The 25,920-nt window shown below is 36.4% G+C and overlaps 1 protein-coding gene across 6 annotated transcripts in view; it reads right to left on the bottom strand.

The window, feature by feature from the left end:
* ZMYM4 (zinc finger MYM-type containing 4) overlaps window positions 1-25,920 on the bottom strand; it is a 122,554-nt gene that overhangs the window by 48,362 nt on the left and 48,272 nt on the right. For 5 of the 6 annotated variants that reach the window (XM_054690918.1, XM_037500117.2, XM_054690921.1 and 2 more), the window contains exons 3-5: window positions 6,990-7,511; window positions 5,280-5,341; window positions 4,756-4,926 (exon numbers count right to left, since the gene is read on the bottom strand). The exons of the other annotated variant lie outside the window; for it this stretch is intronic. In XM_054690918.1, the coding sequence (XP_054546893.1) occupies window positions 4,756-4,926; window positions 5,280-5,341; window positions 6,990-7,511 (755 nt within the window). The remainder of the gene's footprint in view (window positions 1-4,755; window positions 4,927-5,279; window positions 5,342-6,989; window positions 7,512-25,920) is intronic. 6 annotated transcript variants of the gene reach the window in all.

Here is a 25,920-nt window from a genome sequence, read left to right as displayed (position 1 = left end):
CTGATATCTTACATTAAAAATTTTTTTCAACGACACAGTATTTTTTAGTTATTATAGGTAATTTTACATTAACTTCATTAATGTGTATTGGATCAAAAATCCAACAAGAGGAAATAACGCTGACATGAGTAACTTGTATTCTACTAGTAATTATTAACAGAAGATTTCCATCATTTTATTTTAAAATTCAATGACTGCTATTGATCTGAAGTAGGTATTTCCTTACCATGCTTAGACACTATCATAAGAAAAGCACAGTGAATGAGAGAAGACGGCTATTGGCACCATACATATCTATCTTATTTGACCTACTGATGAAATATATATGTATTAAAAGACTTTATAATAATGCCTCAATCCTGACATTCCTATATATAGTACATTACATTAAGTTTTGAATAAAAAATACTTGTTGAATCTCAGAAAACTCCAAGAAAAACAACATTCGTTGGCATACTTTAATGGTCCCAGTCAGCTCTTTCTCATTGTCTGTGACAGCTAATCCTCAAGCTCAAATGTATATTACTTATAAAATGTAGTAAAATAAGTAGATATCGTGAATACTCTGCTTATACAACCAACACCTTCAAGGAAGAATCATGTTTAGTTAGTATATTCCTCACAATGACTAATTTTAAAAATATTTAATAACAAATCAAAGATTAATAAATTGAAAAATAAAAAATCTAATGACCCAAAGCTTTCAGAAATAGAAAGGCAGAGAAAAACAAAATGGTTTACCAATATATCTACCTTCTATTTGTTTATCATAATGGAAGATCTGATCCATATTCCAAGAGAGTATTGTTTTTTAAAGATTTTATTTACTTATGCATGCAAGAACTGGGGTGTAGGTCAGAGGCGTGGGGAAGGGTGAGAGGATTCACCAGAGACAAAGTGGGGAGCAGAACACGCAGATCTACTGAAATACATTGCTGAAGGGAGCAGCAGGCGAGACAGGAGAAGTCTGCCGCACCATGTGGGTTAGATCCCTGGCCGGGGATCAAACTCAAGCTGCATAGCTTGATAGCTTGATAGCTGGAGATAGCTTGATAGCGCTGAGACATTAACCCCTGCGCCACCAGGGAGGCCCGAGAGTATTGTAGAAATGAAAAACTCAGTTACGTAGGCAAGTTAACTCGACATAGCCAAAAACATTACATAAATGAAACCCCCAAATTTTACTTTCCAAGACTATGTTATTTGTGACGATTACTTAATTTGCTTTCCCATCTGTAAAAAAAATGTGTGAATCAGGCTATTTTTCACCTTTCACACAGCAAAAAGCCCATATCTTGAAATGCTATGTTCCACCAGATGTCTAGCAAACAACAGATGGGCCTTGCATTTGCAACCCTGTATCACTTGTACGCTATGGGCTCTTAACAATGTAAAGGGGGCTAGGCAGTTGTTCTGCTTCTCTCAGCATTGGGAGTTTCTCTTGCTCTGTCTGCCTGCTGTGTATCTGGTCCTTTGTCTCAGCATTAAAGGACTGTGAAATCTACCAAAGGCTCCAAATTCTCTTATCTACTGTAAAAACTGACAATGAACTTACCCAGTCCAGGATGGTTACATGATACTACCCTATTCTATCTGTTTAAATGAGAGTATAAATTAGCTCTTCTTCTGTTATTATGCGTAAAAAAGAAAAAAAAAGTATGGTTTTAATATAAGTTACTGAATCTACAGCTTTTAGAACCTATAGAAAAGGATAAAAGGAAAAAATTAAGTTTCTGGCTCTTTACAGTTTCTATTTTAAAATATTCTGTAGACACTTTTAAAACAACTTTTACTTACAGAAATATTGGTAGATTAAAATTATTATTGCCCCAGATTGGCTCCTTTCTGGTCAAATGAACTTGAGTAACTTAACCTCTGTGAATCTCAGTTTCTCATCTACAGGTAGAGTTCATTTCATCTAATATGATTCTTTTTTGGAGGATAAAACAACATAACACACATGAAAGCATCCGTAACTGTAAAAATACTGTATAAAATATTATAGTAAAATATTATAGTAACATGCAATGGGATTTGAATGAAGAAATGAAACTGGGAGGCCAAATGATGTTCGGCCAGCAACAGAGGCAGGAGGGTAACAACTAACCAAGCCAGAAAATCATACTAGAAGAAATAATCAAGAGCAAATGGAGAGAAGAAGCTAAATACATATACATATATACAAATACATATCCATTAACACATTTCCCATGTGGGAAAGTAAAGAAATTAAGACCAAAATGAACTGTATAAAAGGGAGAATTGGAAAGTGAGCTGAAAGCAAAACTACAAGCAAAGAGAAAAGCCAAGGAACGTTTTGACAAGGTGCCATGATCTAAAACTATCTTATTAAACCTTGAGAAAATCTTAGTAATTAATGGCCAAAAGTAACAACTGACCACATTGTCAAATATATCAGTGTGTAATTATTTGGATTAACTGTACTGGTTTAGAAACTAAGACGATACATTGGCGCTCCCTTTTCTAGTCCATGGGAAATGGATAAGTTGATAAAGTATTATGCAGTATTGAACAGCAAGGGATATAGCTTTCCAATGGTCATGGGGGTAAAATACCTTAAAGAACATGACAATAAAGAAGGTGTGGTGAAGGGAGAGGTGACGGAGGAAAGGGAAACAAAAAAGCACACATATATAGTTTAAATGAGATCTCCTAAAGGAGTTCTAAAAGAATTATCAATGGTCTGATATTATAGGATTTGTGTAGCTTATTAAGAGAGGGGGAAAAACCTAGCTTTACCCACTCAAATAATAGTTAGGGCAGCCTTATTGTTGGGGTCCAGGTAAAAGATGCTCCTGGACCCTAATCCCAAGATCATATACATTTTTGCTTGGTTCTCAAGAGCCAAATCAAACAGGTGGTGAACCTTAGGGGAAGCGCTTCCCCATAATCATGATGAAACTTCATGTTCACCATTTTATAATACATTATTTCAATAGTATATAAAAATGTAGGGGTTTCTGTCTCCTGACAGCTCCATCCTATTTGTATTCTCCTATTTGTGCTTGTATTTGTGACCTCCAGAGGTTCAGAAGCCACTAGAACATCTGATTACCTTCAAAACAGTAATACTAATAATGCTTTATGATGCCCTCTTCCTCCAATGTATTTGAGCTTTGCTAAAACTGCCTTTACATCCCTAGGAAAGTGTCACTGAATCATGTACAGAGATGAAGAGACATCTTTGGAACCCTGGCAGCATTGTGATTTCTTATGAATTTCCCAAATCCACACTGGGTCATAGAAATAGGCAAGATCTGCCCTATCTCTAGTTCAGATATCTAGGATCTCCATTTTACTCTGCTTTCTATTTCCATTCTTTCAATCTACTTTCTATTCAAATATTTTCATATCCTTCTTCTGTACTGTCATCTTCTTTGCTGTTACTGTACTCATATCCATCCAATTCCTATAGTTTTAATGTCACTACTCTATACCTTTCATTGGGCACCATGGAATTCTTCAATGAAAATCAACGTGAGTCATACAAATCACCTACATCTGTAAATCACCTGTTCTTCCACCTCTTTAAAACAATGGTTTTCCATTGCAGACAATTTTTCTCCCCACGTTTGTTAGTGTCTGGAAACTGTGTGTGTTGGTCTGAGGAGGATTGCGAGGGGAGGTCGTAGTGGGGTTCTCACGGTTATCTAGCAGAGGCCAAGGATGCTGCTAAAAATCCTATAATACAGAGGCCAGCACTCTACAACAAAACATTATCTGACCCAAAATGTCCATAATACAGAGTTTGAGAAACCCTGCTCAAGAGACAACCAAATGAAAAATCCTCTTCCACTGAAGCTTCACGTTCTCAATCTCCCTATTAGAATAGAAAAATAGGAAAAGGAAAGGATTCTCCAGATCAAATGTAATTTCTGAGAAATAGCTAATCCATGCTTTCTTTACTTGTCAGCCTCTGAATTCACGACATCTGCATAAAATGCAGACCACCCTCAAATAATTGCTGCTATTGTGTATTTATTCCGTGGTTCCCTTCCTACATCACAGAGTGATTACACATCTGATATAACTTTTTTCTTCTGTTACAACCACTACAATGCCATTAACTACATAGATAACCTCACTGACTTCAAAATTCACAGTTATAGAATCTCTATGACTTTTACCTCCAGAGCAACCTTGAAAGAGCAGAACTCTCTCCTTACCCTTATTATTCTCAGATCTCAAACTTGGAACCTCCATTAAAGCTTCCTTTACATTCTACTCATAAATCTGGTTCTTCAAACAAATAACCTGTCCAAAGATAACCTGTCCAGTAAGCTCTCCTGAAAAAGTTAAATCCATAAATAGTCTGTACGTCATTCGCAGTAACTGTGCCAAAGGTTTATTATTTTATTATAACATAATCACACCATAAATGCATAAAGTACCATTAAACTTTCAGTCCTGTCTGTGATATCAATCTTAAATCCTTGCAAATTCATACTCTCCCTAAGTCCTGCATGGAAGTGCATTGTGAAAATCACAACAGTGGTATTAAGAAACAAAGTGGATGAAAATCTTTAACTATGACTGAGGAAGATTCATATAACTCCTGTTGATTCCTTAGCATTATGCTCACAAGATAATTCAAATAGTCTCAATCGTCATTATTAAGAGTCTCCCCTAACCGTGTCAACAAAACTACTTCACTTCTTAAACAAGAACTTACTCTCAGTGACTAACTCAGGTGTGAAATGAAAAGAAGGGGGGGAAAAAAGGTGAAATGTTTACTTGAGCATTGTCAGGTTCATCTTTAATTTTGTCTAGTAGTCCCTGCTGTGGTGCCATTGCTTTGTCATACTCATCATCCAAAGGTTCTTCTTTAATTCTAATATTTGATGCAAAGGAATTTCCCAGTTCCGAACCAATGGATTCTTTATTGGCAAATGGATAGCTGGAATCCTAAAACACAATATAAAGGATTAATAAATATTCAAATTTAAAAATTATTCCTCTTCAGGTTTAACACCCAAAGAAAAGCTCATTGGAAATGAAGAACTCTATGGACAGTCATTAGAGTACCTATACCTAGAAGTAAATGTGATATATGTCTAAATATCAAACACAAAGACTCTAAGAGCTGAAGCTTCTTAAAATATCTCCAAAGATGTCCTTACTCAAATAATAAAGCAAATTGAAAAAAAGAAAAATCAGCACTCTACCTAACACATATAGGTACATTTTAGAAAGTGACATAAAGAAAACTTTGACACTTGCCACAGTTACAGTAATCTACATACACACTGAAAACTTACCCTAAAGTTTGTTTCTGGGGTTTGTGGTAAATGGGTATGTAATGTTTCTTCAACTTGATTAGCTATTGAAAGAAAAAAAAAACAAAACAAACACATGTATATGAATAACAAATCTTATAAAGAATGACCTAAAATGCTATTATTTGGTAATCACCTCTCTTTTCCAACAATGATGCTTATTAGAGTGAACTGGGTTCCCCCCAACAAAAAGCACCCAAAAGTTAGTTTCACTCAAAGTAAACGATCTGGCCCCACCTAACATTTAGCCTCACCTCACACTTTTTCCTAGTTCAAACCTAAATAAAGTGGTAAAACTTTATTTACTATGCTCTGAAAACAACTTGTATTTGTTCTTTCCCATTTTTTGCTTGTAACATGCCAGTTCCCTTCCACCTATCTTAAAGTTGAATTTCTAAACTCAGCTCAATTAAAAATTTACCTTTCCTCTATAAAAACTTCCTTTGTCCAATGAAAATCATCTTTCTAAGAAACCCTAAAACATACTGTTTGCTATTTGAAAGAAATCTTGTACTGCCTTAGAACAAACTCTTAGACTATTTTAATTAAAAATTAAATCTTACGCTATTCAACTGGTCACTGACACTTCATTACTTAACTTGTCTCTTCTCTTACTAGACATTATGTTCCTTGAGGATAAGTACCCTCATAATAATCAATATTCCCTATGGGGATATTGAAAATATTTATTTATATATATTAAAAATTTTAGTATACCCAGTACAGCCTTGTACATGATACTTAAATTGCTACTTTTAACAATGCTGATTTGTTCTTTGTATACCATATTTTTCCTAGCGTTGCCAGAAGAACATAAGGCTCTATATATCTTGCTTTCCTTCACACCTACTGAACATTTATCAAAACATTACTATTTTCGCTGTGCCCGGGTTGGGCCCAAGAAAACAAAGATGAATAAGATACAATCTGGCTCTCCTACACTGGTAGTTAAAGCAAAACAAATACAAAACCATAATACTATGTTGGTAAGTACTATAAATAATGAAGCATGAACACAGTGTTATGGAAATATAAAGAAACAATTCATTCTTGATGTAGAAAGGTTAGGGATGACTACAGAGTAGAAGTTTATGAGTTAGGCTCTGCTGTGTTAAGAAGTACTTTTACAGGCACATATACAAAGAAAATGACATGCAGGCAATGAAACAGCAAGAAGAAAGGAAGGTACAGAAGTAAGAAAATATGAGATATATTCAAGAATGGAACTGGAGTTAAAGTAGAGAATATCCTGGGCAAAGAAGCTGAAGAGGAGCCTCAAGAATTTCTAAAACATAAAATAAATATTACCAAAAAGAAAAACTCTCCCTAATTTGGACTAATTGGTGGGACAGCAGTTTGAATTAGTGCTTACAGCACAAAGAAGTTAAATCCAACTTCAAGTTCCAAAGTTCAACCAAAGAAAATGATCTGAGTATCTTGCCTCCTCATCAAAATATAGCAACCAGGGGAGGGAGAAATGAGGTTTAGATCTATTTTCAACCATTTCTATCATTACCAAAAGTTACTGGGAGAAATTCAGTCACTGCAAAGAACAAGGATAAAAGAAAAATGACAAACTTACAATAAATTTAACTGTTCATACTTGGCTTAGCATCAGAAGTAATAAAAGTTATATTACTGTTGATACTTTGTTATTTATTATGTTTATGGCTCTATTCCAACAATTATTACCTGCTTTATCAAAAAAACTGCTTTTCAACCTTGAATCCAACTCTTTATGGGGTTTATCCAACCGTTTTTCACATTCATAAGTTATGTCTCTATTTTTCTCCTTTCCAGAAAATGTCTCTTTGCTGTTTTCTCTTACTAGACTAAAATCTTTCCGTATTGATTTAAAGACAGACACCTGATCAAACTGTTTGGGAAAGTCTTTTTTTAACTTATTTTGAATCTGTATTTCATTTTCATTGTCTGATTCATGGTGTGTGACTCTTCTCTCTACTTCCAAGCTATCATCAGTATGAATTGAAGAAACAAGATTGTCCTTTGAACTAAAATCCTGTTCATCCTCATTGTCACTATCAACGACTGGAATTCCTGCAAGATCCCCAGAGTTCAAAAAATAATCATCTTCATCCAGCAATGAATTTTCAGATCCTGTTTGATTCGGCATTCCATAAGACATGCTGTCAAGGGTAGGAGTTAAGTTGTGGTCTATATCTTCAGACATTTCTGTATCCATGATACCACCACCTTAAAAAGTAAAATACTGTTTAGACAAACGATAGTGCTAAAAATGAGCACATTTATAAGGTCTGTCTGGTATTTAACCAAATATATATTTTTTTCTTTCAAACAAAATAATGTTACAGCAGTATTCAATTAACACTCATTAAAGGTGTGACAGATATGACTATCCCTATCAAACAAATAAGAAAACAGGGACCTAAAACTTAAGAAAATATTTGAGATTAGAAGGAAATGTGATCTAGAAAAAAAAAAAGTGTAGCACTTTCAGTATCAGACAAATCTGTGTTGGAATAATAGCAAGATCACTGAAAATCTATGTGTTCCTGGGAAGTAAATTCTCAGGTGTTTGGGTTTTTTTCTTATGTATGAAACAACTTAATACTCACCTTGGATATTAATTTGTGGTGAGGATTAGTGATAGCTTTTTTTTTTAAAGGGCATGCTAACACAGTGAGTGATAGAAGGGAATGCGAAAGTGGCAATTACAATTATTTTAGAGATTATTATGAGTAGTTGAGATTAAACCCAGCTCTCTGGTCGCAAGAGTCCCAATTTTTCCACACTAACACTATTAAACACAGCAGTCAATATTTATTTATTATGGTAAAAACTAAAATATAAACAAAAAAGTTATCCAAGTTAGAATAAATTTTAAAACTATTTAATTGTTCAAAATCATAAAACTATTTAACTATATAACTATTTAACTATATGCTCAAGTCTTTCCCATTCCAAAAATACAAAATAACCCAAACTCCCAACCCTGCACTTCTTTCTATTGTCCCAATTTACATTTCCCACACAAACTCCTAGGGAAAAAGTCTAAAATAGTTTGTTTCTACTTCACCTCCCAATTATTAATCCTTTGAACTAATGCAATTTGGTTCCCAACTTCCCACTGGAACTACTCTCATTAAGATCATCAATTATCTCCTAATGGTCAAATCCACATGCTATTTCCAATCCTTAAGTGTTATACCCCTCCTGGATTAAAAAAAACTCTTTCTGATCCTATGATACTGTATTCTTCCTACCTTCCCAATTGGTCTAGTAATTTATTTCATACTCCCTTTTCTCTGTCCATGTGCTAAATACCAGCTTCCCTCCAGTTCTCTTTTCATTTTACACACTCAAACTATTTTATTCACCACCACAGGCTAGACTTTGGCTAGACTTTTTCTTAGGCACTCAAACTTAGACCTTTCTTCCAAGATTCAGATGTCTATATCAAAAACCCCCCACCACCAGGTATCTCTGACCTAATACCTTTAAAACCAAACTCATCATTTTCCCATTCCAAACATTTTTCTTATATTTTCTTCATTTGATTAACAGCATCACGAAACCAGCAGTTAGCTCAAGACAGAAACAAGCATCACACCAATTCTCCTTCCCCTGAACAAATTCTGTTGACTGTACTACTTAGTATCTCTCAAATCCACTATCTTCACTGGACACCACTCCAAGGATTCACATCTCTTTCTGTTGACAATGTAGTTAACTCAATCTACATGGATATCTAGGAAGAAATCATATTCTTATAAACCCTACCCCCAAACCACATTTAATTGGTCCATGAGCAAACTGGAACTGATAAAAGCATAAAGTGAAGCAAAGACTAAAACTATTAGTGACACCTACAGCAGCCTTGTTTTTATATATTCCTGAAGTCTTAGATGAGCTTTTTGTGTAGTTGGTTCTTTAAATAATTCACTAGGTTTCAGGGTGCAGGATAAATTCTCCTTTTTGTGTAAATTGACTTGAATTGGGTTATAAGTCCTAAATGAAGCAGGGTCCAAGTGAAAACTTTTCTCAAGTCTTTTTATAACATAAATCATTTCATATTATTCATATCTTTCTGTGAAGTCCTTCAGTAGCTCCCCCAATGACTGAAGTACTCACTCATGCACTTAGCACATATCTATTAGGAAAATACGCCAGTAATTTTTTTAAAAGTAGCTATAATTCCCCTTTCTCACAGATCTGGAAAAACTGACAGTAATAAAGCAAGAAAATTACAATTTTGTACTCTAAATAATAATCAATTCAAACACCAAATACTAAAATCTTAGGTCTACAACTTACTTTCACATAGTACATACCACAGAGAGAGAAGCAGGGAGGGAACAGAGAGCACACACAATATTACAAGTATTCACTATACTTACTATTCTTTCATATTTTCTATGCAAATAGAAAAAATATGTCATGACTTTTCCAACAACCCAATACTTGAAAGTTCCCAAGATAAGAGGTTAGGGAGAAAATATAAATAAAGCTGTAGGAAGTTAAAACACACTCACAGGATAATAAATCTATCAGACTGTATGTAACTAAAGATCAGGGTTAGAGCCTTCTCTGCACAACAGCTTATCTTTGGTACTCAAGCACTTAACTCAGTAAATATTTCATAAATAAAAGAATTTGCATTTCATATGGTCAGTAGTTTATTCTAGATTCTATATTACACGAGAAGTTAATACTAAGAAATAATATTGCAAGCAACTTTCAATTCTCTACATTTAAATTCAGAATATAGTACTGGAAGAAAAGACTAGCCACCTGGAAAACTGCATCCCTAACTCATATCAAAATAAAATCCAGACGTATTTAAGGTTTAGATGTAAAAATTAAACACTAACATTAGAAACAATGAAAGAATATTTTTAAATCTATGTGTGTGTACTTTAGTCACTGCAGGAGCTACTGAAGGACTTCACAGGAAGATATGAATAATATGGAATGACTTATGATCTAAAAAGACTTGAGAAAAATTTTCACTTGGAGCCTGTTTCATTTAGGACTTACCGGTTATTTCCCTAACTTGGCTATTATACTAGTACTTGGATTTTAATCTCAAGGTTTTATGCAGCCTATAGATTGATGATGTGATAACTAGCAATACTGCAAATTCAAATTACATGCTTTGTTGGAAACTGTCATCTCTGGAAAAGCTTTAAGTCTTGAGGACTTTCTCAAATAGATATAATTTTTAAAAAGCTGTGTTCTTAACCCTTCTGGGTTCTTAGCTGAAACAACCCAGTAAATAAAGGGCAGATTAATGGGAGAAAAAAATAATTTCTACATACGGAACTGTCATAAGGAGGTTCAAAGAAATGACCGACATAGGCTGCTTTTATGTCTTTTAGCTAGATAAGCAATAAATCTGGGAGAAATGACAGGGCAAAGAAGTTTTTAGGTTAGTGAGCTAAACAAGAGATTATTTACACAAGCTAAATAATTCCTGCATTCCTTATCTGTGATAATAAAAGATGTCTCCTTCCCTCTTGGGATAAGGGAAGTATCTATTGTGACAAAGAAGATTTATTTCAGAAAAAATTCTGGCTTTGGCTTTTTTCCAAACAATTTTTATTCAAAACAATAAATTTGCCACTTTGACATTTTGGGGCGCAGCCTGCCCTGAGCCCCAAGAAAACAAGAGATGTACTTCAAAACTGAAAGATACAAAATGGTATGTTTTCATAAAATACATAGAAGGAAATATAGGTGAAACACTACATGATATGCACCTCAAAGACATCTTTACAGATACATCACCCAAAGCAGTGATAGTGAAGGCAAAGATAAACAGCTGGGACTACATCAAATTAAAGAGCTTCTGCACAGCAAAAGAGACAATAACAAAAACAAAGAGAAACTCCACCGACTGGGAGAACATTTTTGCACCCAACACTAATGATAAAGGACTGATCACAAAAATCTACAAAGAGCTGATGAGACTCAAAAAAAACAAAGAAAATAATCCAGTCAAAAAATGGGCAGAAGAGCTAAAAAGAAACTTCTCTGAAGAGGAAATGCAAATGGCCAACAGGCATATGAAAAAATGTTCAACATCACTTGTAATCAGGGAAATGCAAATCAAAATCACAATGAGATACCATCTCACACCAGTGAGAATGGCACGTATTAAAAAAACTAGCAACAACAAATGTTGGCGAGGGTGTGGAGAAAAAGGAACTCTCCTGCACTGTTGGTGGGAGTGCAAACTGGTCCAACCACTATGGAGAGCTGTGTGGAGATTTCTGGACCTACTAAACATAGAGCTTCCATAGGATCCAGCAATTCCACTCCTAGGTATTTACCCAAAGGACACAGAAACATCAATTCCAAAGAGCACCTGCACCCCTATGTTTATAGCAGCACTGTTTACAATAGCTAAGCTTTGGAAACAACCCAAATGCCCCAAAATAGATGACTGGATCAAGAAGATGTGGTACATTACATATACAACATGGAATATTACTCAGCATTCAAAAAAGATAAACACTTGCAATTTGCAGCAACATTTATGGAGCTGGAAGGGATCATGCTCAGTGAAATAAGCCAGAAAGAAAAAGAGAAATACTGGATGGTCTCACTCATAGCAGGAATCTAGAAAACTTAAATAAGGGACCAGGAAAAAGAATAACTATAAGAAAGAAAATACCACAATCAACAAACAACTATGAACCAGAAATACTCTATGGGGGGTAGGGAGGCAGGGAAAGGAGGACTTGGGATCAAAATAAGGGGTTATAATTGTAAGGGGAATATAAAAATAAAATAAAAAATAAATAAATTTTTAAAAATGGTATGTTTTGAAAAGTTAGTGTTTCTGTCTTCCAGCCTCCTAGAAGGATTAAGAAAACAGGTTTTTAAAAAATAATATTTGAGAAAGTGCGCAAGACTTAAAACTTTTCCAGAGAAGGCAATTTCTAACAAAGCATCTAATTTGAATTTGCGATTTTGCTAGTTATCACACAATCAATCTGTAGCAAATCTTGAGATTAAAATCTAAGTAATAGTTTAATAGCCAAGTTAGGGAAATAACCTAAACACTCTACAACAAATGGATTAAGATGTGCTACAGGAGCTCCCTGGTATCACAAGGGGTTAAGTTGCAGCACTATGAAGCTATCTGCAGCCAATGCAGCACGATAGGGAGCTGATGCACATGGTACAGCAGACCTCTCCTGTCTCGCCTGCTGCTCCCCTCATCAGTGTATTTCAGTAGATCTGTCTGTTCTGCTCCCCACTCTGTCTCTGGTGAATCCTCTCATGCCCGACACACCTCTGGCCTGTACCCCAGCTCCTGCATGCATAAAAAAATAAATCTTAAAAAAAAAAAAGATGTGGTATATATACACAATGGATTACTTCTCAACTATTCAAAAATAAAGGTAAAATCCTGCCATTTGCAGACAACATGGATGGAACAGGAGGGGATTACTTTAAGCAAAATAATTCAGAAGGAGAAAAACAAGTGCCAAAAGATTTCACTCTTACGGAATATGAAAAAAAACAAGCAAAGGAACAATCCTAAATAAATCCTTGTAAGTTAATAGAACTGAGACTTCAGGGTTAGTGGGGGAGACTGTGAGCAAAGGGTATGAGGAGAAGGGCTCAATGGACTATGGTGGAAGATTATTTGGTGCTTTGATGGTGTGACACATTTGTAGAGGCATGAACCTATATTCCTACAACATATACGGTATTGTAAGTCAACATTACCTCAATAAATGCAATTTAAAATGAAAAAAATAGAAAAACTAAGTATTAGCTACACAATACATACATATAAATACATACAATATATACATACATGTAAATTAACTGGATCAGAATTCTACACATCCTAATGCCCACATAATCAAACAAAAGCAACAGTCCCTGTTTCTCCAAACCTAGATCTACAGAATAAGCACAACACTACATTATTTTTGGGGATCACAGTAGCTAGTGAAACACTTGAAAGCAAAAATTTCTCACAGAAGATTCCTGGTTTTTTAATACTATGAGCATATAAGCATGCCTGACATATTTGAGGAAAAACAAGATCTACGTGAACTGAGTGAGTGGAAGCGTATTAAAAAGTGTGTTACATAATCCAGTATTTATTTGCTCCTCCTCCCCACTTCTAGCACAGAGATCCTAAAACCCTTTGAATTTCTTAAGTGCTAAGAATGATAAAAGTGCCTTTTGTTGTGGGAATAGTTGGCTTTTGGAAAGCACCTAAGGATGGGGGCTGGATGCCAGGCGCTGGATGCCAACCATATGATAAGAGAGTTGGAATTTTCAGACTCATATACTCCTGATCTCCAGGAAAGAGAGAGGGACTGGAAGATGAACCAACTGTCACTGATCAATGATTTAATCAGCCATGCCTATGTAAAGAAGCCTCTATAAAAACCAAAAAAGACAGAGTTTAGAGAGATGTAGTCTGGTGAAAAGGTAGTGGTGCTGGGGATAGTGATGTATCTACAAGGAGCATGGAAGTTCTGTGCCTTTTCCCCATACCTTTCGCGATGCCTTTCTTCCATTTGACTGTTTCTGGGTTATTTTTTTTTATAATAAACCAGCGATCTAATTAAGCAAAATTTTTCCAGTTTTGTGAGTCACTCTAGCAAATTAATCAAATCCAAGGAAGGAGATGGTAGAACCTCTAACTAGTACTTCAGAAGCACAGCCCTGAGCCCTCAATTGACTTCTAGGAGTTTTGCGGGACTTCCCCAAATCTGTGGAATCTGATACTATTGCTAGGTAGAGAGTTTCAGAATTGAGGTGAATTCCAGGACACCAAGATGCTGCTGTCAGAGAACTGCTTTGTTCATGTGGGGAAGCACTCCCCTACTCCCATTGAAAATTGGTCCTAGAAGCAACCTTTAATGAGAAAAGAGAAAATCAGTGTATAGTTCCACTAGGAATTTACAGACCATGGGCAGAATGGCGTGTATGGGGGTTTGCGGGGGAGGGTTTATAATATATTAAGTGTGCAAAGAAGTGACTAAGATCCTGAAGAATTAATATGATTTATGTTTTATAAGGATGACCCTAGTTTCAGTATAACTTAGCTTAAGGATGTTAAATGTTAAAGCAAGGTGAAGAATGGAAGTAGGAAGCCCAATTAGGAGGTTTACTGCAACAATCCAAGGAAAAACTGGTGGCTAAGAACAGGTTAGCAATAGTGAACATAAGGAAAAATGATCAAATTTGGGTATATTTTTATATATAAGAAGTTGGATATGAAAGAAGTCAAGGATAACACAACAAGGTGCCAATACTTCAGATGGGAACGGTAATGAATCAACAGAAAGGAGTAGCATGAACAGTCTGCTTTTGGACCTCTTTATTTTGAGAAACTTATTAAATCTTTAAATAGATACAGCAAGAAGAAAACTGGATATATTAAAGAGAAATTAAAGAAGACACTTTTGACAAGAAATGAGATTATAAATTTGGGTCTCAACAACAAAAAGATGGTATTAAAAATTCACGGGTCTAGATAAGATAACCTAGTGAATTTGTTTACTACAGATAGAAGTCAATTGAGTCTTGAGATACTTCATTTAAAAATACAGTAGAGATGGCGGAGAGGAGACGCTGCGGGTAAGATCTCCCATTAAAAAAAGTTAATAGGGAGGAAAAGCGGCAGGTCCCAGTGAGAACTGGGACACGGAAGATAAACGGGTGACTCCAGCAAACTACCCAAAGAAGAAAGTTGCCATAAAAGAGGACTAGAAGGGAGGAAAGCGCAGAACCCTGCTCTCCTCCCCCACCCACAGAGTCTGCACTCTCCGACCGGCAGAGAGGAGGAAAACAACACACTAAAACGACCAACAAGAACAAACTACGCAGCAAGCGGGACTGTGAGTGGAAAGGAACTATTGCAGCCACCACACCCCGTGAACGGGAGCTGCGGAGAACCCTGCAGGATTCGTGCGGAGGTGAGCTCCAGGCGCCATTAAAGAGAGCCCCCCCCAGGAGGAGACCAGGACCAGCACACAGCCCAGGGCCACCCGGTAAGCTTGCTCGGAAAAGCGGCGCGCTGGAAAAGCAAACGCGGATCGGGATCAGGATCGCGATCGCGCTGAAAAGCAGCGCGTTTGAAAAGCAAACGCGGATGGGGATCGCGGCTGCCCAGGTCACCGCGCCTGCGACCTAGGCTTGCAGGGAGACTCGCGCGAAGACCCTCACTGAGGAGAAAGTCCCTCACTGAGTATCCAGGAACCAGGCACCCAGGCACGGGAGCGGGGTGCAAAGACGCCATTCTGTGGACACTGAACTGGGCTACAGCCCGCGTCCTGGACCTGAGGGCTTTGGAACTGAGATCCGGAGCACAAAATTCGGGGCGTGGGTTCTCCACGACGGTGGGGCACAAGGCAGACACAGCACCCCAAAGCCGTTGAGGTTTACCCTACCATTCCCGCTGTTTCCTGTCCCACGGGGTGAAAAAAAAAAAAAAACAGCTCTCCAAGGGCTCTAGGAGAGATCTCTGGCGCCACCTAGCGACTTGAAACCAGCAGAGGCTCCTGGAGGAGCCAGTGGCCAGCTGGGAAGTTAGCCCACGCCGGGCGCCTGCCGACCAGTAGTCTGAGCCCATAGGGGGAGCGAGTACCCAAAGCCGGGGCAGACCAGGCGCGCAGAAGACTGTGCCTGAGACTGGACACGCAGGGAGTGTGTCCCGCATCGCCATTTTAGAACAGGGACATTTCTTCAGTAAAGACTGCCTGCAGAAGGCTCCCTCAGGAGCCAGAGGTGAGCCGGGGAAGTTCGCCCACACCAGAACACCTCTGGCCTGCAGTCCAAGCCCAGAGGGGGAGAGGGAACACACCGCCGGGGCAGACCAGGAGCACAGGGGAGTGTGTCCCCACATCGGCATTTTAGAACAGGGACCTTTCTTCAGTAAAGACTGCTTGAAACTGACAGATGGCTCCCGGAGGAGCCAGAGGGGAGCAGAGAAGCTCACCCAAGATGCCGGCTAGTCCCAGCAACACAGTGTCCCAACGCATACGGCAAATTAGAAAACAGACAGTAGGGAGTAGAAAAACCACACGCAACATAGCAACTCCTCAGGGAAGAAGCACACCACAAAAAGAAAACCAGCCCCCAGATTGTAACAACAGTAACTTGGAAGAACTTCTGAGCCTTCCGGAAAGAGAATTTAAAATTGCCATGATTAAAAAAATGACAGAACTCATAAAGAAAAACAATGATAAGGGAAAAATAATCAACGATCAGAAGAATGAAATTGAGTCCCTAAAGAGGGAAGTAAAAGAAATGCAGGAGATCAAAGAATTAATGGAAGAACTAAAGAATTCTGGGAAAAGCAATGAAAGCAGAATAGATGAAATGGAAGAACGAATAAGTTCTCTTGAAGACACAGAAATAAAAAGAACCAAAACAGAAAAGGAAAGAGAAGTACGAAGGAAGAAGAACGAAGAAAGACTTCGGGAACTATCGGACACCATGAGGAAAGGAAATATAAGAGTTATAGGAATACCAGAAGGAGAGGAGAGAGATGTAGGAACAGAGAAAATATTCCAGGAGATAATTGAAGAGAACTTCCCAAATGTGAAGAAGGAGCTGAAAATTGATATACAAGAAGCAAGAAGAACACCAAACTTCCATGACGAAAGGAAAAATACAGCAAGACACATAATAGTGAAGCTCCCAAGAATCCAGGACAAGGAAAAAATAATGAAGCTGACAAGAGGGAAGAAACAAATAACATTCAAAGGAAAACCAATCAGGCTGACATCAGACATCTCTGAAGAAACACTACGGGCAAGGAGAGAGTGGAAGGACATAGTCAACAGACTCCAAGAAAACAGATGTCAACCAAGAATACTCTATCCCGCAAAGCTTTCCTTCCTCTATGAAGAAAGAATAAGGACCTTCCCAGACAAACAGAAACTATGGAACTTCATTACCAATAAACCCCCACTCCAAAAAATACTACAAGGAATCCTAAAGCCAGAACCTCAGAGGGACGAATAACAACGAAAGAAGACCAAAAAAAAAAAAAGATATTAAAAGAATAAATAAAATCAAAGGAAAGACAAACACAATGGCAAATACAGATGCTAACATATCAATATTAACCCTAAATGTAAATGGACTAAACTCTTCAATAAAAAGACACAGAGTTGCAGCCTGGATTAAGAAACAAAACCCAACCTTTTGCTGTCTCCAGGAAACACATTTAGCTACAAAAGATAAAAATAGACTCAAAGTTAAAGGATGGAAAACAATCCTACAAGCAAATGGACCAAAAAAGAAAGCAGGAACAGCTATACTTATATCAGATAAAACAGATTTCAAACTCAAAAAAATAAAAAGGGATCCCAACGGTCACTACATTATGATCAAAGGGACAATTCTTCAAGAAGAAATAACAATTAACATATACTCACCAAACGAAGGAGCACCAAAATATATCAGACAACTGTTACCATCTCTGAAAACAGACATCAGAGAAAACACATATGTAGTGGGAGACTTCAACACACCACTATCAACAATGGATAGATCAATAAGACAAAAAATAAGCAAAGAAACCAAAGCTCTAAATAAGGACCTAGAGCATTTGGGCTTAACAGACATCTATAGAACACTAAACCCCCAAAAAACGGAGTACACATTTTTCTCAAGCGCACACGGATCATTCTCCAGGATCGATCACATACTGGGGCACAAGACAAACATCAACAGATACACCAAGATTGAAATCATACCAACCATCTCTTCTGACCATGAAGGCATCAAGCTAGAAATAAACCATAAAAAGAAGGCAAGGAACTTTCCTACCTCATGGAGACTAAAACCACACTACTGGAAGACCACTGGACTAATGAGGAGATCAAAGAGGAAATTAAAAAATTCCTTGAATTGAATGACAAGGAGGACACCAATATCCTAAATGTATGGGACGCAGCAAAAGCAGTAATAAGAGGAAAATATATAGCAATAGAAGCTCACATCAAGAAACAAGAAAGAACTCAAAGAAACAACCTAATCTCGAAGCTCAAAGATCTAGAAAAAGAACAACAAAAAAACCCCAAAACCAGTAGAAGAAATAATAAAAACCAAAGCAGAAATAAATGAAATTGAAACTAAAAAAACAATCCAAAAGATTAATGAAACCAAGAGCTGGTTCTTCGAAAAAATCAATAAAACAGACAAACCCCTAGCCAGGCTCACAAAGGAAAAAAGGGAGAAAGCACAAATAAACAGGATCAGAAATGAAAGAGGAGAAATCACAACGGACACAGCAGAAATAAAAAGAATAATCAGTAACTACTATGAAGAGTTGTATGGAAACAAGTTCAACAATCTAGAGGAGATGGACAAATTCCTACAACTCTACAATCACCCAAAGCTAGATAAAGAAGAAATAGAACACCTAAACAGACCAATTACAAGCAGCGAAATTGAAATGGTAATCAAAAACCTCCCCAAAAACAAAAGCCCAGGACCTGATGGATTTACAAACGAATTCTACCAAACATTCAGAGATGAACTGGTGCCTATCCTTCACAAACTCTTCCAAAAAATTGAGAAGGAAGGGACAATACCAAACACGTTCTATGAAGCCAACATTACACTAATACCAAAACCGAGTAAGGACAACACAAAAAAGGAAAACTACAGGCCAATCTCCCTAATGAACACTGATGCAAAAATCCTCAACAAAATTTTAGCTATCAGAATCCAACAATGTATCCATAAGATAATTCACCACGACCAAGTAGGATTCATTCCAGGGACACAAGGATGGTTTAACATCCTAAAATCAATCAACGTTATCCAACACATCAACAAAAAGAAATATAAAAACCATACGATAATATCAATAGATGCTGAGAAAGCTTTCGACGAAGTGCAACACCCATTCATGATAAAAGCCATTGAAATTCTTGGGATACAAGGAACATACCTCAACATCATAAAGGCCATCTATGAGACGCCAACATCCAGTATCATTCTCAATGGTGAAAAGCTGAAAGCAATTCCATTAAGATCTGGAACAAGACAAGGATGCCCACTCTCACCACTGCTTTTCAATATAATACTGGAAGTCCTAGCCAGAGCAATAAGACAAGAGAAAGACATCCAAGGAATCCAAATAGGAAAAGAAGAAGTCAAACTATCACTATTTGCAGACGATATGATATTATACATAGAGAACCCCAAACACTCCACAGAAAAGCTAATTCAACTCATCAATCAGTTCAGTAAAGTGGCAGGATACAAAATCAACACGCAAAAGTCAGTAGCCTTCCTATACACAAACAATAAATCTGAAGAAGAAGAAATCAAAAAAACCATCCCTTTCGTTATTGAAACAAAAAAAATCAAGTATTTGGGAATAAATCTAACAAAAGAGGTAAAGGACCTATACAAAGAAAACTATAAAACACTGTTAAAAGAAATAGAAGAAGACACAAAGAAATGGAGAGACATCCCCTGCTCATGGATTGGAAGAATAAACATTATTAAAATGGCCATCCTTCCAAAAGCAATATACAGATTCAATGCTATTCCAATCAAAATTTCAATGTCATTCTTCAAAGAAATAGAACAATTATTGATGAAATTCATATGGAATCACAAAAAACCCCGAATAGCCAAAGCTCTCCTGAAAAAAAAGAAGGGAATGGAGGCATCACACTCCCAGACTTCAAACTCTACTACAAAGCCATAATCATCAAAACTGCATGGTATTGGAACAAGAACAGACATACAGACCAATGGAATCGAATAGAAAATCCAGAAATAAACCCACAGATTTATGGTCAACTAATCTTTGACAAAGGAGCAAAGACTATGCATTGGAGCAAAGAAAGTTTGTTCAATAAATGGTGCTGGGAAAACTGGGTCGCTACATGCAAAAGAATGAAGCTTGACCACTACCTCACACCATACACAAAAATCAACTCAAAATGGATTAAAGAACTAGACATAAGACCTGAAACCATAAAATATATAGAAGGAAATATAGGCGAAACACTATGTGATTTGCACATCAAAGACATCTTTACAGATACATCACCCAAAGCAGTGATAGTGAAGGCAAAGATAAACAGCTGGGACTACATCAAATTAAAGAGCTTCTGCACAGCAAAAGAGACAATAACAAAAACAAAGAGAAACCCCACCGACTGGGAGAACATTTTTGCACCCAACACTAATGATAAAGGACTGATCACAAAAATCTGCAAAGAGCTGATGAGACTCAACAACAACAAAGAAAATAACCCAGTCAAAAAATGGGCAGAAGAGCTAAAAAGAAACTTCTCTGAAGAGGAAATGCAAATGGCCAACAGGCATATGAAAAAATGTTCAACATCACTTGTAATGAAGGAAATGCAAATCAAAACTACCATGAGATACCATCTTACACCAGTGAGAATGGCACATATTAAAAAAACTAGCAACAACAAATGTTGGCGAGGTTGTGGAGAAAAAGGAACTCTCCTGCACTGTTGGTGGGAGTGCAAACTGGTCCAACCACTATGGAGAACTGTGTGGAGATTTCTTGACCTACTAAACATAGAGCTTCCATATGATCCAGCAATTCCACTCCTAGGTATTTACCCAAAGGACACAGAAACATCCATTCCAAAGAGCACCTGCACCCCTATGTTTATAGCAGCACTGTTTACAATAGCTAAGCTTTGGAAACAGCCCAAATGCCCAAAAATAGATGACTGGATCAAGAAGATGTGGTACATATATACCATGGAATATTACTCAGCATTCAAAAAAGATAAACACATGCAATTTGCAGCAACATGGATGGCGCTGGAAGGGATCATGCTCAGTGAAATAAGCCAAAAAGAAAAAGAAAAATACCGGATGGTCTCACTCATAGCAGGAATCTAGAAAACTTAAATAAGGGACCAGGAAAATGAATAACTATAAGAAAGTGAAAATCAAAATCAACAAAAAACTATCAACCAGAGACACTTTTTGGGGGGTGGAGGGCGGGAGGGGAGGGATTGGGGTCAGAATGGGGGGGTTGCAATTGTATGGGGAATATAAAAATAAAATTTATTATAAAAAAAATAAATAAAAATACAGTAGAAAGGGAATCAAGAAAAGAGACTAAGGAGGAGGAAAACTAAGTGATTATCACAGAAGCTAAGAGAAGGAAACACTTCAATGAGGAAGAAGTGATAAAACATGATAAATATTAAGATTGCAAAGTGATTATTAATATGGCAAAACTGAATTGAACTTCCAACTTGACAAGAGCTATATCAATAGAAAATGACAGAACAAGCTAGAATGTGATGATTCCAATAGAGGTTGAAAGAAGACAACTCAGGAACCTTAAACATAAAGACAACTTTTTAGGCGTTTTACTCTAAATTAAAGAAAGTGAGCAGAATTTGGACGAAAATCTGGAGTCAAAAGTTTTTTCTGACATTTTTCTGCCTCTTGTAATAATAGACCTGATTCTCAGCAGGACACACTTAGAGTAACAGGAAGAAAGAGAATTTCCTACTTATTATCCTCAATGGAAAAAGATTCTCAGCTAATACAGGAACAGTAACCAACAAAAGCTTTTCATGAAAATGGAATAACTAGACTACAACATAGTCTTTCAAGTGCATTGTTTTCTGTGGTGTATTTTTTCTTTGTAGTATGCTCATGGAAATGAGCCAATAAAGAGGGAATAGCTAATGACTTCAGAAGAAAAATGTTTGTGCAACAAAGAATGTATTAGCACAGTTTCTTTTGAAAGAATGGAAGGGACACATGGGTAAAATGCAAGTAGTTTGTTACATTCTGTAAAAGGACAATGAAAAAGTTATTTTAAGTAGGGTAAGTACAAAATTTACATCTTTGATAATGAAAGCAAATTTCATGGTCCTATACAAAAGTCAACTTTTACTTCATGCCCTCCTTCTTAATCCTTGCTTTAGTGGCATACTGGTATTTCTAGACTATAAGAATCATTTCATCCTGGAATAAAACCACCAACAAACACAATTACCACATAAATATTGTGAAAGCATTGTTAGTTACTTTCATTGCTAAAATAGCACTTAAATCCTCCCGTATATATTTGTTTTTAATTAAAGCACATTTTTCAGAAATAAAGTAGCATCAATTATAATTTTAACTTTACAAGTCACGTTTCTTTAATGTTGCTTTCCTTCTTATATAAAGGAACAACAAAGCAAAAGAAAAATTCCTACGAATGTAAAACAAACAACAAAAACCATTTAAAATGAGGTGATCTTGGTTCATTTTAAATAAAAGCTTAACTTGGCATTTTGTTTTGTTACCAAAACATATTTCTAAGAGATGATTTACTGTTATTGATTAAAATATAGTTTCCTAAATAATAACAGCCTCCTTAAACTACACCAGGAATGTAGTCCAATAATTTATCAAAAATGAAATGCCTTAAACATTTAACTTTTAGTTAGGATCTGTCAGGGCACATTAGCCAGTCATGTGATGATCAGTCAAGACTGTAAGAACAAATATGCTAATTTACAGTTCTTTCATGGATCAATCACACCCACAATGCAATCTTCCTGATTGCAATTTTCATTTTTCTACAGTGGAAGGAGAAAGTAAAGACACTTTTGCACTTCAGTATTATCACTTGTCTACTCTGTCTTTCTAAAGTATTCAAATTATTCACAGAAAACAGTAACTTACTTTTCAGAGTAAATTTCATTAATGTAAAAAGTGATAACTCAAATCATATACTAAGTATTATTAAATAAACAGGTTTGGGAAAAACTGATTCTTTGTAAGGATGATAAATACACCCAGATCTTGTGTATTTGTCATAAACAACAAATGCTCCTCAGTAGTCATTCTAGTTGCCCCTTGTAATAATAGACCAGATTCTCAGCAGGACACACTTAGAGTAACAGGAAGAAAGAGAATTTCCTACCTATGATCCTCAATGGAAAAAGATTCTCAGCTAATACAGGAACAGTAACCAACAAAAGCTTTTCACGAAAATGGAATAACTAGACTACAACATAGTCTTTCAAACCGCAGATTATCATCAACCCATTAGGAGTTAGGGTCTGTTTTTATTTTGGCTGTTTTTTGTTAAATAGGCTAAAATAAAAACAAGGTTTTTATGATTAAGATCATTAAGAGTGGCAAAACTTAAAGAAGTTCAGAACAAACCTCCCCAAAATCTGCCACTGACATTTGACATTGTTTTGAGTTGGAGACAGTTAAGACCCAGCAGACTCAGGAACAAATTTTTACTTCTTTCTTAATTACCTAGAAGAATTTAGATTTAGATAGGCAATCTAGTCCATAAAGAGCATTATTACCATAAGTAACTTTTAATAACCTATTTGTATGGTAAAACAAATACCTAGTTACCAAACATGTGATCTCACATCTTGTAACTGACCCCTCCCCCTCCTGGAAGCCCTAGATTGCCATCCCACTCCTTGGCTCAAGATAGCATAAAACTTGCTTTTGTGTATCTGTAGACTTCTCATGTCTATGTAGGTTCCCCATAATACACAAAATTAATTTGTTCTTCTATTAATCTGTTTCATATTGATTTAATTATTACACTAGCTGAAAAAACTGAGGGTAAGGAAGAAAGAAACTCTTGTATACCTGCACACATGTGTGCACTTGTGCATGTGCAAACACAGGTTTTGATGTAAAATTTATAGTAGTATTTCAGAGTTTTAAAAAACTGGTGTTGGATGTTAACATCTTGCAGTATATACATCTAGCAAATCATTATTCTGTACACAAAACTAGTATCTTATATGCCAATTACATATCAGTTAAAAGAAAAAATTCAAAGCATCTCTAGATACTCTTGCTTCTGATGTACAATAATGCTTGAGGATCACTGAGTTAAAGCAATACTTCTCAAAGATAACCTGCCATTAGAATCTCCAAAATGAACTCACTGGTTCCTCAAGTCAAGGGTAATATGCATGAATTTGAATTCTAACATTTTCCCAGATGATGCTGATTCAGTTGCTCCACAAACCAGATTTGGAGTAACAGACCATAGTTTTTCATGAGCCAGCCATAAACAAACAGCAGGTAATAAACCACTGCACCCAAAGAGAGAAAAAAATGATTCCTCAGCCTCTTAGCAGACAGTTAAATTTCTTACACAAAACCTCCACCAAGTCCCGTGAACTCACTAAGAAAGATGAATAAATTTTCTCAAGGAGTCATGACTAAAATGTACTACTTTATTTTGTTTTCATTTAAATATGTGTTATCACTGTGGAACTATTAAAGTATGCCATTGTTCACTTTACAGTCAATGAGATTCTACTCATAGAGGAGATTTACATAACTTATTTTCACTAAGTTCTGTTTTTATTTGTTCCCACAGAGGGAAAAATAACTTGGAAACAATGGAATATTCAGAACAATTTGATTTTATCACTTATTAAAGATAAGTAGCAAATGCTGAAACTTGAAAATCTCAGAATAAGTTATATTTACCCACTTTGAATATCTACTGTTCACTGCTTAAGGCTAAAAAACATGATTTTTAAACACATTATAAAACATGAAACAAAAACCCTTTTGTATACACATACATGTGTGTACTTGTGAGGACAACTAAAGTAAACATTTCTAGTGCTGAAAGCACTGATCAAAACCAGAGTAAACCGACAGATTCCCTGTGTACCTAAAAACTCCAGGGTCTGTGAAACCTGCAGCACATTATTGCAACAGAGTATCATACGTTAAAATGGCGTAAAACATTTATGTATGTAATATTTCAATATTTCAAAGAGCATAATATTTTTGTAAGCAAAATAAAATATACATCATAAACGCAATATGATTTATGGTAATAGTTCCAGAAACACAATACCACAGATACATGAGATATTTTCAAGTGTAACCAAATACACAGTCCCACAACATTCCTGCTATTCTCCCCCGAATGCCAAAATTCTGTAACACAGCTACTTAAAAAATAAAACTTTTTCACCCTTTCTCCCTTCTTGCTACACCAGATTTAGCTAGTATACCTGTTCAAATCCTGAGCCTTTTTAATACCACCCCTTTAAACCCAGGAGAAAAATACAAGGTTAAAATAATATTTTTAAGGGCTTTAAAACTGTAGAAACTGAGTAACCTGCATTCCTCCCACCCCCATGGTATCAGTAAATTTATAACAACTTCACTTTGTTACTCTCATGGGCTCATTAAAAAGGGGAATACACCAACTCTACTAGTTAATATTATTTGCAACAATGGTCAATAGAGATTTCATTAAAAAGATGTAGATTATACTATGGGAGGGGTTGATAGACTACAGACTGACCACAGGGCTGTTTTTGAGTTTCCCCTGAACTGAGAATGGTTCTTACATTTTTAAAGAAGAAGAAAGGAAGAAGAGGAAGAAGGGGAAGGAGGGAGGATTAGGAAAAGGGGAGGGGAGGGGAGGGGAAGTGGGATAGGAAGGAAGGAGGAGGCAAGATATGAGAGACTATATTTGTGTGATACATACAACAATCTAAATACTATTTGGCTCTTTACAAAAAAAGTTTGCTAACCCATAACCAATAGGGATATTGCTGAATGTAGTTAGTGCAGTATGACTGCATTATGCCAGAAAAACACACTGAATAAATAGGCCTAGAAAATT

Source organism: Talpa occidentalis, unplaced genomic scaffold (assembly GCF_014898055.3).
Source record: "Talpa occidentalis isolate TD23 unplaced genomic scaffold, MPIMG_talOcc4v2.1 talOcc4.9, whole genome shotgun sequence".
Lineage (NCBI taxonomy): Eukaryota > Metazoa > Chordata > Mammalia > Eulipotyphla > Talpidae > Talpa > Talpa occidentalis.
Note: the sequence above shows the minus strand (reverse complement) of the source record. Positions and strands in the feature narration are given on the sequence as shown.